The 14,704-nt window shown below is 41.7% G+C and overlaps 1 protein-coding gene across 5 annotated transcripts in view; it reads right to left on the minus strand.

The window, feature by feature from the left end:
* The window catches only part of ARHGAP6 (Rho GTPase activating protein 6), a 563,891-nt gene that overhangs the window by 53,109 nt on the left and 496,078 nt on the right, over positions 1-14,704 (minus strand). For all 5 annotated transcript variants that reach the window (XM_055437710.2, XM_088834028.1, XM_055437712.2 and 2 more), the window contains one exon: positions 7,538-7,794. In XM_055437710.2, coding sequence (XP_055293685.1) covers positions 7,538-7,794 — 257 coding nt within the window. The remainder of the gene's footprint in view (positions 1-7,537; positions 7,795-14,704) is intronic.

The raw sequence follows: 14,704 nt of genomic DNA on the forward strand, positions 1-14,704 counted from the left end.
AGAGGAAGAAATTGGCAGCTGGTGTCCTAGCAAGGCCTGGACAGAGGGGAGGGCATTGGGGAGGCCCATTGCCTGGGCTCTAGAGTCTCAGAAAGCTCATACACGGCATTTTGGTGTCACTGCCTTGTAGACTTATACACACAGTCTGATAGATTATGATGGGACTGGAAGAACACTTCCATCATGCAAATTCAAATATTCAAGGATGCTGTCATTTCTTCAGTTTTAAACACAGGGAAACCCTGGAAACAGCGGTGGGTGGCTCAGGTGCCCCTGAATCTTGGAGAGGTTCTAAATGTTGGAGGCTGACTGAGCATTGTGGATTTTAACTGGGAAGTGTCTGGGGTTTTAACTAGGGTAGGAGTTGATGGCTGGAGATGGCAAAGATTTGGGCTTTCAGGCAAGAGGAAAAGGAGAGATCTCTCAATGACCCAGGAAGTTTCAGAGATATTTATCTCCTGATTCAGCTAATCATCAACCAATTTGCCTGGAAACTCAGTTTTCCTGGATTGAAATGTGAAATCTGAAGTGCTAAATAATAGCGCAGTGCCTAGAACACGGTACTCACTTAATAAATGGAGCCATATTATTGTGTGCTGCATGATAAGCTGCTTCAATTGTGTCTGACTCTTTGTGACCCCATGGACTTCAGCCTGTCAAGTTCCTCTGTCCATGGGATTCTCCAGGCAAGAATACTGGAGTGGGTTGTCATGCCCTCCTCCAGGGGAATCTTCCTGACCCAGGGATCGAACTCATGTCTCTTATATCTCCTGAATTGGCAGGTGGGTTCTTTACCACTAGCACCACCTACCATGTTATTATAGTATTGATTTGAAAGAGGATATGTGTATGTGTTTCTATAGTTATGTTGGAGAAAAAACCCACGCCCTATTGATAAGAAAAAAATCTCATTGTTTATGAAGTAGGTGTAAGTAAGTGTTAGTAGTTCAGTCCTGTCCGATGCTTGGCAATCCCATGGACTGCAGCCTGCCAGGCTTCTCTGTCCATGGGATTCTCCAGGTAAGAATACTGGAATTGTTATGCCCTGAGTCCAGTCCTCCCATACTGGTAGAATAAGACACTCGCAGCAATGCAAAAGCAAGAATGGGGTTTATTTCTAGCTCGAGCTAGGGCTCATACCTCCTCCAGCACAGTGGAGTGGGACAAGAGCCCTAGCTCGAGCTAGAAATAAACCCCATTCTTGCTTTTGCATTGCTGCGAGTGTCTTATTCTACCAGTATGGGAGGACCGGACTCAGGGCATAACATTTGGGGGCTCGTCCGGGATCCCTCTGACTGGGGAGAATAACGCTCTCCCGGCAGAAGGGGTTCATCAGCCTGGAGCCCGGCAGAAGGGGTTCATCAGCCCAGAGGAGGGCTGATTACAGCACCGGTGCAAGGTCTGTTCAGGGGCGAATTGATTGCCGTAGCCAGCGTAAGGCCGAGGCCCAGCATTCGCGCTGGAAGGCAGCTGGATCTGCAAGGTCTGTTCAGGGGCGAATTGGTCGCCATAGCCGGCATAAGGCCGAGGCCCAGCATTCGCGCTGGAAGGCAGCTGGCTCTGTGGGAGAGAGGAGGTCTCTCCCGATCCGGAATCTGGTGGGCAGTGGACGCCCTTCGGTAAGGTTACTTTAAACTGCAGGAAGCCTCAGAGGTCTCAGAGGCCTAGTAGTGTGTTTTCGGCCGACATTTGTCTGTCCTCCGTTTGTCGTGTTATCGTGTGTGCCGGCATTGTCTCTGTCTCTCTCCTGTGTCTTTTCTCTCCCGTAATCTATTCTGTGGTCATGGGTCAAGGAAGCTCTACCCCGCTCTCCCTCATGATGGATCATTTCTCTGACTTTAAATCTAGGGCGCGAGACTTGTCTCTGCTAGTGAAGAGGAATAAGCTGGTGACGCTCTGCTCCTCGGAGTGGCCCACTTTTAATGTCGGGTGGCCGAGAGAGGGAACCTTCAGCCTGCCCACCATCCGGCTGTTGGGGGAAGGTTCTCATGCCGGGCCCTTCCGGCCACCCGGACCAGATGCCCTATAGCCTGGTCTGGCAAGATCTGGTGGAAAATCCACCAGCATGGATAAAGCCTTTTGTTTCTATCCCACCTGGGATGACTGTCAGTAGCTGTTACAGGTGCTCTTCATCACGGAAGAATGGGAGCGGATTCTATCCGAAGCTCGGAAACATGTCCGGGGTGTGGACGGGAGGCCCACCCTGCAGCCGAACCTAATTGATGAGGGATTTCCATTGACCCGGCCCCAGTGGGACTTTGAGCGCGCAGAAGGTAGGGAGCATCTCCGAGGGTACCGCCAGACTGTTATGGCAGGCCTCTGAGCAGCTGCCCGGAGACCAAGGAATTTGGCTAAGATAAAGTTGTTTAGGGATTGGTTTTGGCTATGGAGATTAAATGAAAATTACGCTGTGAATACAATCCCCAGAGCTCGGGTCAAGTAAAAAGGATGAATCGGACCCTAAAGGAAACATTGGCAAAATTGGCAATAGAGACTGGCGGGGACTGGGTGACTCTCCTTCCTTATGCCCTTTTATTGTTTATGGGGTCCCTCCGCCGACCCCCTATAGAATTGATCCAACTGTTTTCATAAACTAGTAAATTTTATATTGTAATGTCTAATTCATGACTAAAGACTCGCACTGTGTCTGTCTTAATATGTCTTGGTATGTCTTTGTCTTTGAGTAATATTTTTGAAGTTAATTTGTAAATGAGCTCTATTTAATTGGCTTAAAGGGTAAGCGCTTACAAATCAGATAATTCTAAATTAATAAATTCCAGGTTCAAGTAAAGTGGAAAATATTCAATATTAAATACCTGATATTAATGTTTGTTGATCTATCTAATATAGACATGTCTTAGAGTAATTAACATTAAGTAGAATATTTTCATTGAACCTAGGTTCAATATAAATTAAATATATCTGTTACAAGTTTGTCAACAAAGAAATTACCTTGAGTGAAAAAAAAAAAAAACTTCTAAAAATGTAAATGAGACATGAGCTTTTAGATAAACCCTATTAAGATTAAAAATGTCTGTCTAAAACTGTTTCTCTAGATTTTGGTAACCTGAATTTCTAAGGTTGTGCTAAATTAAGTAACAAAAGTTTATTGAATAGCTAGGTCATTTCCAAATAAAATAAGGTTCTGAAACATTCACTACTGAATACTAACTTACAGAAAAACTAAAGATTTTAGACTATTAACAAATAATGTTTGATGCCATCCTGAGATGTTTGCTAAAATTTTTTAAGTTATCACTGGTATTTATGTTCACCAATCTATAGAATGCTAATACAAAGGTCAATTCTTGGTTGCTTAAGGGAAGTAAGATGTGTGTGTCCAGTAAAGAAGGTATGAAGAATGAAGTTACATTTTATGAAGGAAAAAGGTAGTAGGTCTGACTTACAGTTGGCTGTTCCAGGATGGGAAAACAAATGGGTACAGAAAGTGATAAAATGGTTTTGTGGAAAGTGGACCCCAAGGAAAGAGTTTTGTGTATAAATGTTTTCCTGAGATGTTAAACTGCATTTGACAATAGATTTAAGTTTATTTGCCTCTTAAGTGGTCTGTTCTATATTTGCCTCTGAAATCCTATATTGTTACTATGGCTGAGTGAATAGCTATTGTTTCACAGTGACCTAAAATCCCATCTGACTGAGTGCTCTAAACAGCACGAGCTTTAGTGCTTCTAGCTGACTTTGGGATGCTTCAGAGGGCCCCTGAAACATCCCAAAGGGAGATGTTACACTAATTGGGTTCAACTTCCATGTTAAATTACATGGGAAGCACTGTCAAGTGAATAATAAGTCTCGGGTATATTGTATGGTAAATGTTACTAATACAGATATCCTAGAAACAATTTATATATAAATTCTGATATATTCAGGTAAAATGTTGCCGTAATTCTGATTACTATCTTAAAGTGTTGTCACAGCACTAACCAAGTTTCTTGTGAAAATGCTTCCTCTTCCAGAAGATTTATAAAAAGGACTTTTGGATAAATACAAGTTTCTGAACTGGGTAAGAAATTAAAAGATTCTAGTGAGAAACCTGATGACTGTACAAAGGTTAACAACAGGACCGAATGAACTGGCAAATATGCTTATAACTTTTATGGTTTCTGAAAAATTACTGGTTTGAATCTGTGTTTTCCAGATTTTAGGAAACCTTCCCCTCAAACTAATTGTGACTTAACAGTAATTTTGTAAAATGGTATTTAATAGACAAATTGAAGCATTTAACATTTTTCTCTATCTGACCCCTTCAGAGACTGGAAACTCTTAGGCTTCCAGTAACTTTATCAGATAAACTAAGAAGGTTATCTCACTAACAGGTACAGAAATCTCAGTTTGGGAGACCTTAAGAAAGGGAGGAATTCACTCACATCTGTTAGGCAAAATCTGTGATAAGCCTTTGAGATGACTTTCTCTAACCCTGAAAGGTTTTAAAGTTAAGTTTGAGACTCCATAAAAGTTTCAGCAAAGCAAAACAAAGCAAAAAAAAAAAAAAAAAGAGAAGTCTATGGTTATATAAATAATCAGGTCAAGTTTGTTGAGAACAGATCTATTTTGTAAACAAGTCTTAATTTGGTTATATTTGATAAAAATGAGAGTAATTTTAGGGAAAAAATGATGTTTCAATGAGTGTTAAATCCCATTTTGTTAATGGAAATCTGTTTCTACTAAGACTCATTTCCTGAATAGATCTTTGCTGTTATGTGATATTAATATAGGATTTGGTTGAGTTCTTGAAGAGCACCCTAGGTTTGTTTCTGAAGCTTGTCTCAGTGATCTATCTTTGGATGAAGATCAAATGCCTCATGACCTGCAACCAGGACTAGAAAAAGACATAATTTAAGGGACTGTCTCCAACCTAGATGGAAGGACTTTTTTCAGAAGAAACTACACTACACCAGGATGAGAAGACGACGACATCAGAGGTAGACAGCTTGCCCAAGATGCTGGACCTGATTTGTATGATCATTTATAACGTTTTCCTGACTTCTTAGACCTCTGCATATAAATCAAATGCTTTTCTACCATAGGCCTGATCCTATGCTAGTTTTAGAAATTAATCCAATTGTCGGGTTTGTAGACATGTAAAAGCTTATTCTGCTTATACAAAAACTCTGTTAGACTTGTGCCATCCTAATGTCCTTAAACCATAGCAACAGTCTGCTTCTAAATTGGAAAATTTAAAAAAAATAGCTGGAAATCAGAGTCAGGGCTATGGGAAATCCAAGATGGCTGCTTGGCTTTTCCCAGCTCCCTGACAAACCTCATTTTTTATTGGATGGGTTAAAGCCTCCCTGGCTACAGGGCCTCCATAATGAAAAATCACGGAATATTAAGTTTTGTAAATTGTTAAATTAAGTTTCTAGTTTTGTTAATGTCTAGTGTTTACTAAGACTCACTGCTGAGACAGTTCCTTGTTACGTGATACTGCTAAAATATTTAATTAAGTTATTAAAAAGGACACTCTAGGTTAGTTTCTAAGGCTTATCTCAGTAACCAATCTTCAGATAAAGGTCAGATGCTCCATAATGTACAACCAGGAGATTAACACCAGGCTATAGTCATTTAACAAATGAAGTCAGGTGACTTGGGATACACCAGGCTTTATCTAATAAAAGTTCTTGACTTATAATTCTTATTTTACTAATAACTGCTAGCTATGGCTATATTATTTTCTATGTCACTTGTTTCACTGAGCCTGTGATATAATGCTGATATGCAGTTCCATATGAGATCAATAATTGTAATAATGTGACTCTGGATATGAGAAAAAGCAACAAGAGGGAATATTTTCCTGGACCAGGAGGCTAGTAAGACAGTGGTCCAGAGACTTTTGCTACTTGCAAGGCCTGGTCCAATTTTAGCACACTGAGTGGCCCATCGCTTCCCTAGACCTGGGAATGAGCCTTCCCAGCATCGCGGGACACAAGGGCCATGAAATGGTGTCACATGGTCAGATATGTGGCTATGAAGGGACCCTGCTGACTGGAAGTTGGTACTTGCCAGCTGCCTCTACAAAGATTACGTCACGACCATTGCAAGCTGCTGACCTTCAACACCCCCTGAAAGAAGTTCAGGGTGAAAATCAGGAATGAGGCACTCTGTGCTCTGAAAAAACTGGCATAACAGGCCTTCAGATAGTCAGATCTTTTCAGAAAAAGGTTTTATGAGTTCCAATTCTTGCATCTTCTCATACCTAGAAAAACACCGACGTCATTAATGGTGACATCTGCTTTGGCTATTAAAAAAATTTTACTATTAAAAGTCAAAATAGAGTAGCTCTGGTTCAGACATCCTGGGAAATAACTATTTCCCAGATATCCTGAAAAATGATATTATGGGTGTGATTTCAGATTAGACACTGTAACCTAATGTAGAACTTAATGCTTCTGTAATGCATTTTTGCTTCTGTACTTTGCTTGCTGCTCGTAAAACCAGTTACTCCATTTTAGATAAGGTTGTTTTTAAGTAAAGATTCCTAGAATTGTTTTTGAGTAAGGCTGTATAAAGATCCCTGGATCAAACTCTACCCACGGAGGAAGATTCCTCCGTTTGAACAACAGAAAAGGGGGGAGATGTTAGGAGCCCTAACATCTGAGTAGCCAGGATAGGCCTGAGACCTTGCTTCAGCCTAAGTTTCGATTTCCTGGAGACAGGGTGGAGGCTAAGTCCACAGAAACTCCTCCCTAAGAAGATCCCGCCAGCGCCAAAAATCGGGCCAATCAGAGGAAAAAGGGAAATCCCCAAGAAAAACCCCGCACGCGCACATGAACTGGCCAATGAGCTTCTGCCAGCTTGATCTTTTGAACAAAAATAGGTGCTTATGTAATCTAAGACTATAAAAACCGCTGTGACCTGGGCTCGGGGCTCTTGTCCCACTCCACTGTGCTGGAGGAGGCATGAGCCCTAGCTCGAGCTAGAAATAAACCCCATTCTTGCTTTTGCATTGCTGCGAGTGTCTTATTCTACCAGTATGGGGGGACCGGACTCAGGGCATAACAGAATGGGTAGCCATTCCCTTCTCCAGGGGATCTTCCCGACCCAGGGGTAGAACCTGAGTCTCCTGTGTTGCAGGCAACTTCTTTATCGTCTGAGCCACCAGGGAAGCCCTGTTTATGAAGACCGGTAGCAAATTTACTTAGCCAGGCATAGTTCTTAGATGAGATGAAGAGATTAACAAAAACACTTGGCCCTGCCCTCAAGCCTCACAGTCTCACAGGAAATTCTGGTAACAATAGAAGATCACACTAGAGCAGGATCAGTGGTGATGTTGTAGAATGTTATGAATATCATGGGTAACTAAGGAGAGGCACCCAATACCTTTGAAAGGGGTCAGGGAAAGGTTGTGAGGGTGTGTCAGGTGTCTCGGGGCCAGCGCAAATTCTCCCTGAATGGGGTTGTTGACAGATACTTGGACACAAACTATATTTCCAGTTTTCACATAAGCCAAGACTCAGAGAATAACCTTAGAACTCTTCCATTGTCCTAACTTCAGTGTCAGAGAAAACAGTGGCCAACTCACCCTCCTCCTGGCCCGAGGAGCTGGCTCCGGGGTATTGGGAGACGTTGACTCATTTGGTGTTTCCGAGGTGGAGCTGAGAGATGAGTTACTGCTTGAGAGTTCTTTGTTTTGTCTTTTATTTCCAAATGGGAGGAGGAAAGCCACAAAATCAGAGGCATCCTTGTGCTCATCCCTCTGCGAGTCTTGCTTGAGTTTATAGGCCCGGTCATTTGCAATAACTTGGGATAAAGGCATTCCAAACGCTTGTGGGATGAACTCTGCAATCAAAAGAACAAACATTCACTTTCAGAGAAGAGCAGACCAGGGAAGACCCTCAGTCATGTTGCAGATCAAAGGGCAGACATATTCAAATGACTGTTTTCTGAAGAACCGATTCATCCAAAAAATATGGAGATGACTCTTGGGTTTGTCAGAGAGGCCAAAGTTTCTATCTCAGTAAAAGAAAGTCAGTTTGTTTAAAGAACAAGGATTTTAGAAATCTAGGCTTCCAGCTTTTCTCCATGTATCTCAAGAATGTTTAAAGGAAATAACTTTATAGAGAAAGGTGACATTTCTGATAGGATGAACATGTTCTATACAGTCCATGGAATTCTCTAGGCCAGAATACTGGAGTGGGTAGTCTTTCCCTTCTGTAGGGGATCTTTCCAACCTAGGGGTTTAACCCAGGTCTCCTGCATCAGGAGGATTCTTTACTAGCTGAGCCACATGGGAGGCCCAAGAATACTGGAGTGGGTAGCCTATTCCTTCTCCAGTGTATCTACCTGACCCAGGAATCGAACTGGGGTCTCCTGCATTGCAGGCAGATTCTTTACTAACTGAGCTATCAGGGAAGCCCCCTCATAGGTACACCATTTTACAAACTTAAGTCTTTGATTGATGTCTCAAGAACCCCCAAAGCTTACAAGTCCTGAGAAGACTGTGCATATACATTCATTCAACAGGCACTTACTGAATACCTATATGTACTGTGTCAAGCTATGCAGTGGGGAGTATGCCCTTGCAGGTTTCAGACTGTGGGATGGGGTGAGGGAGTAGAGAATCAGATACATAATTATAATTGAGTCTATCATGTGCTATAGTGGCTTCCTTGGTGACTCAATGATAAAGAAGCCGCCTACCAATGCAGGAGACCCAGGTTCAATCCCCCTGCGTTGGGAAGAGCCCCTGGAGGAGGGCATCACAACTCACTCCAGTATTCTTGCCTGGAGAATCCCATGGACAGCAGAGCCTGGTGGGCTATAGTCTACGAAGTCTCAAAAGAGTCAGACACAACTGATTGACTAAACCACCACCACACAGGCTATTAAGAGAGAGATGCAGAAAGCCTGAAATTCAAGTAAGTGGTTACACTTCGAGGTTCCAAGTTAAAGACCAATGCCTGAAATGACAACCCAAGAGGCAGAGGAACAGCTGGGGAAGGAGTTTGTTCAGTTCTTTCTTTGTGTTTCTTGTCCTCACATGCTGCCTCCAATTGCTGGGTTTGTGCTGTCACTCTCATGATCTACATTCAAGCCATTCTCCTGGCCACACACAGAAGTCGATTCTCACCACCAACTATCTGGTGAAGGGCCCAGGATATAATTTGTTACATCCTCCAGGAAGGACAATTTTGGGGAAGGAGCATCATGCAGATGGAGACAGTCGCATTGTGGATCTCTAGAGTAAATCCATTTGTATACACATACATTGTAAGCACACCAGTCCTTAGGGCCAGGCATTTTATTGGTAATATTTTAAATTTATGCTGAAAAGCATTAATAATTAAATTAAATGGATTATTTCTTTGAGACTTAAAATTATATCTCCTAGCAGCAGAAACTGGAGTCCAGCCTCGCCCTTGTTTTCATAACCCTTGTGAATAAAACCAGAATGATCAAGGGAAAACAATTCAAAGGTTGAAAAGGCGAACATTAAATCAGGTGGAAAGAGGCTCTAAAAGGTTTTCCTCTTTGATCCATGGCAACAGATTGAACATCACCAGGCTTGTACTCAAATCTGCAGTAAAAGCAGAAATGGCACTTGAAAAGTCTGCATCTCTTGTTCTGTCAAAACATGCAATTTATTTTGAAGTGAAAAATCAAAACTTCCACATTTCTGGATTTTCAGAGGATGCTTCTCACTCTGTATCACAAACTAGTCAGCACATGATGATACAAAAAATAATTTAGGCATTTGTTTTGAGGATCAATGTGGATAGGGTAGTAAGATCCAATAGTCACTACTGGTAAAAGGTCATTTTCACTACTAGCAAAATTAGAAACCAAAAGAGGCAGCTCAGGATTTATTGTGTCTATCAGGGCTATCTTGTCTATCGGAATAATCTAATAGTTTTCCTTCAAAAAGTTTGGGGCAAGTCTAGGAACATGTGTATGGCAAGGCTGAGAGCTATTTGGAATACATAAAATCTTTTGGAGAGTAATAACAGCAGAAAGGACATTGATAAATATATCAAATGACCTGTGTCGGCTCAAGTAGACATATTCATAGCAGGAATTTAATATGACATGAGGAGTATTGATTTCTTTCGAGACATTTTATCCATATAAAGGGAACCAACCAGCTTCGGCTAGAGATTTCTAATATTCTTGGCAAAAAAAAAAGAAATATGGTTTCCTTCAGTATCTGTCATTTTTCATATCTAAAAGTCTGCTGCTCTATTTGTAAATTGGAATAATGGAATACAAATGAAGCAGATGGAATACATAAAGTCATTCTCCCCAAATGACTCTTTCACTTCTCTTTTCTTTCCACTCAAGAGATGTAGCCACCTATAACAGATTTTTATTTCTCTCTAATAGGCTTTCTTCCCTGGCTGAGTTTATTTATTCTTTCAGAGGTAGTGTTTTGATCTAATCTCTTTAATTTCTCCTTGCTTTCTCCAGAGAACTCTCACAAGCTTGAGAGAGGAGACAGATCTCTCTATGCCCTGAACTTGTGTCGCAGTGTCTAGTTGCTGGAAAGTTCTCGGCAGGGTTCCTTGAATATGATTGCTTCTTGAAATGTGGCTATTGTAAAATCGAGGATTCAGCCCAACCGGGTTGAGCAAAACCTTCCTGTTTGTGTAAATAAAGTGCTGGGCACAGGCTTATCTGTGGGCTCGAACCTCTTCTGTTGCGGGGAAAGGGAACCTACAGACTCTGTGCTGATAGCTGTTCGTAAAATTGATAATGGATTTTTCAAACCATAAAGACATTAACCAAGAGTCAGTGTTCTGGGGCCAGGGACAGTGTGTATCATGTTCTGATCTATTGTCTGTGCTTCCTGAGGAGACGGTATCCCCTGCCGTCCTCACTGCAGACTGTCTCCGTTGCCTCCCCATGGTCCTGGGCCCCTGGAGGTGGTGTGCTGGTCTCTCAGCTCCCTGCAGCAATTTCCAGATCCCTCCCTCCCACTGCTGCAAGCTTTCTGGCACCCCTGCTCATCGCTATCTTCTATCCTGGCAGTCAGAACCATTGGCCACCATGATCCCAGGTGACGTGGATGTCTACCTAAATGACCCATCTGATTCTCTGTCCTCACATCTCCTTGACTTCCTCCTCCTCTTCTGTTTTCCTGCATGCTGCCTTTTTCACCAGCTCCCTTGGTCCCATCCTGGACCTTACCTTCACCAGAACTAAGTGTAGGGCAGCAAAGGAGACACAGATGTCAAGAAGTCTGTAAAGACGTTTGGACTCAGGGGGAGAAGGAGCGGGCAGGATGATTTGAGACAATAGCACTGAAACATATATATTACCATATGTAAAATAGATAGCCAGTGGGAGCTTGATGTATGATGCAGGGCACCCAAAGCCAGTGCTCTGGGACAATCTGGAGGGATGGGGTAGGGAGGGAGGTGGGGGCTGGGGTTCAGGATGGAGGGGCACATGTATGCCAATGGCTGATTCATGTTGATGTATGGCACAAACCATCACAATACTGTAATTATCCTCCAATTCAAACAAATTAAAAAAAATTTTTTTAAATAGATGCAGAAAAAGTGATCTGGCATCTGGATTCAGGCTTCCTCCCTCCACTCTTGTCTTACACCCCCAACCCAAGATCAGGTTTTACACTGCAGTGTGACAGTCCTTTCAAAGATACCATTAAGCCATCCCCCCTTAATTTAAAGAGTAGTAACAAATACTTGATGTTTCAACTGTTATTTAATACGACACAGAATGAAATTGTATCAACTATTCTTCTATGGGGCTACTTCACAGCTCACATGTAGTAACACTTCTAGACAGGGAGGGACAATAAAATATGGCACGATGTCATTTCAGCATAAAGAAAGGTGCTAGAGCTGAACTATTACGAGTTTACGTTGATAAACGTACTGCCTCATCCGAAAATATCCTATAGAGTGGGGACCTAGCTCCCAGACTTGCTGCTGCTACTGCTGCTAAGTCACTTCAGTCGTGTCCGACTCTGTGTGACCCCATAGACGGAAGCCCACCAGGCTCCCCCGTCCCTGGGATTCTCCAGGCGAGAACACTGGAGTGGGTTGCCATTTCCTTCTCCAATGTGTGAAAGTGAAAAGTGAAAGTGAAGTCGCTCAGTCGTGTCCGACCCTTAGCGACCCCACGGACTGCAGCCTACCAGGATCCTCCATCCATGGGATTTTCTAGGCTATAGTACTGGAGTGGCTTGCCATTGACTTCTCTGAGCTCCCAGACTTAGGCCATGGTAAAACCTATTCCCCTTGTGCTCTGATTAGGAACAATGTTAACTGGAACAAAGCAGCCATTTTTAAACCTTTTTTTCCCCAAAGTGATTCTTTTTGACAGAAGAAAGAAATTTTCTGAAGTTCTGAAAGTTGAAAAAATACTTTTGGGATGCCAAGTAATTTAACTAAAGAAATGAAGGACTTGGAAGTATTCTGTATGAAAATATATGCTTTCTGAACCAGCATTAATCTTGAATTGGTTTTCATACGGAGATCGTAAGTCATGTGGGCACTGCTTAAAGTGGCAGGAGGGACACAGAAGTGTCACAGGATCTGCTGTATATTATGTTAAGGCAATTTAATAAAACACAGGACATGATTCATTCTGATTGAATCAATTAATATAGCAGCAAATCAAACATTTAATGAGTCACTCTGTTGGGAGAGCAATTTGATTCTGAAAAGCTGCTCCTATCTATTTTTAGATGACCTAACCCAAAAGGTCATTTAGAGTTTCCTGTTTTCCTTCTTTTACTCTTGAATTCAAATGATTGTCATTTTTCACATGTGCAGCTGTTATGAACCCAAATGGTAATATTCAAATGGAAGAAAACAATGTGAACTGACCACAACTGTGAGAGCCCTGCACACTGCTCCATCACACCCTGGTTCCCAGGACATCCTTGTGATGGATGTGTGGACATACATGGGACTTTCTAGTCAGAAAAAATGCCATGTGATTAAGCTTCACTTAGGCCTAGGATATCATCTTTTTAACTATCAAAGCTACAAAAAAAAAAACAAACACAACCACCTCTTATGCCATATATCTTGATATTTCTGTCCTTAGTTGGATGTGTGATGTATCTTTCCCTTGGAGTCACCAGAATGTGCCTTCCTTTTCCCAGCCAGCACCCCATGCAACCTCATAGAACACTGCCAAATTTTCAGTGAGCCTATATAAGATCTAAATATGATTTGGTCTGAAAAATGTATACTAGCCCAGTGCATACTGGTTGATTACTTCCCCTGGCCCTTCCTGCCCAACCCTTACTTCCTGCTGTTTTCTTATATGGAGAAGCACACATACATCTCCCTCTGCCGAGGGAGTTAAAACATCTGCAAAAAAAGAAAAGCTCATTCTGTTTCATTTAACACGAATGGGCACGTCTGAAGAATCACAAGTCTACATTATGAGTGTTCAGATCCCAGTACCAATATCATCATCCTAGAATAAACAACTTTAAAGATAACACTTTATTAATATCAGTCTGGATGATCCCTTTAATAACTCTATAACACTGAGGATTACTCTAATCTAACAAGATAAAGATGGCCCAGGGCAGGAATAGGATGAGGAAAAACTCTAGTTTAAAAAAGCTACCCTGGCTGCTAATATTCATTTAAAATATAAAGGCATGAATTTATGAATTAATTGAACAGAATACATTTTTTCAGACAATGATGGGTAGCTGAAGAAGAGTAAATATCCTTTGCATTTATTATGCAAGCATTAGATTCTGCTATGGTAGACTGTGCCCTGATGAGTATACTGGTTAGTTTGGACCAGAGTTCTCATCTTAGAAAGTGCACATTGGTAGTTATAAAATGACTCATGCCCAGTACCTATACAGACCAATGGGGTCAGATTTTCTGAGGTGGGGGCATTGGAATATTTAAAGGTTTCACAAATTATTCTATCAATACAATGCAGTTAGGGGCAGGGATCCTTGATATTTTCATGTCCTTTCCTCCAGCTGGAGGTAAACATTTGAAATGTCTGGAGATATTCCGGTTGGGGATGGTGGTACTGGCATCGAGTGGTAGAGACCAGGGACGCTTATATCAAACATCTCAGACAATGTACAGGACAGGACAGCCCCCACAGCAAAGAATTGTTCCATAGAAAATGTCAACAGTCCCAAGATTGAGATATCATGCTCTAAGGGAAGTAAAACACTAGTTTTCTATTCTCTAGAATTCTTTTTTTTAATTTTATTTTTAAAATTTATTTTTTACTTGGAGGAAAGTTGCTTTACAATATTGTGATGGGTTCTGCCATATGACAATGCAACTCAACCATCATCATACATATATCATACATATATATCATATATATCACCTCCCTCTTGAGTCTCCCTCCCCTCCCAGCACCCCGCCTCTCTAGATCATCACAGAGCGCCTGCAACTTCTCACCAGCTACCAGTTTTATACATGGTAGTATATATATATATATGCTTTCTCCATTCATCCCACTCTTTCCTTCCCTCACTGTGTCCATAAGTTTGTTCTCTATATTTGCATTTCCATTCCTTCCCTGCAAATAGGTTCATCAATACCATTTTTTTTCTATTAGGATTCTTTATCTCTTTTTAGTCCAAGAACCAGATGTCATGACCCTTTAGGCACAATTCAAGATATGTGTGTAGAGTCTGGGATCAGTGGTGTATCTAGGTCTTATCTAATACTTATCACGATGCATTTATTTTTATATCTTTGATTTCATTGCCTTTCATTACTTT

Source organism: Moschus berezovskii, chromosome X (genome assembly GCF_049115385.1).
Source record: "Moschus berezovskii isolate FMDL1 chromosome X, NW_MosBer_1.0, whole genome shotgun sequence".
NCBI lineage: Eukaryota > Metazoa > Chordata > Mammalia > Artiodactyla > Moschidae > Moschus > Moschus berezovskii.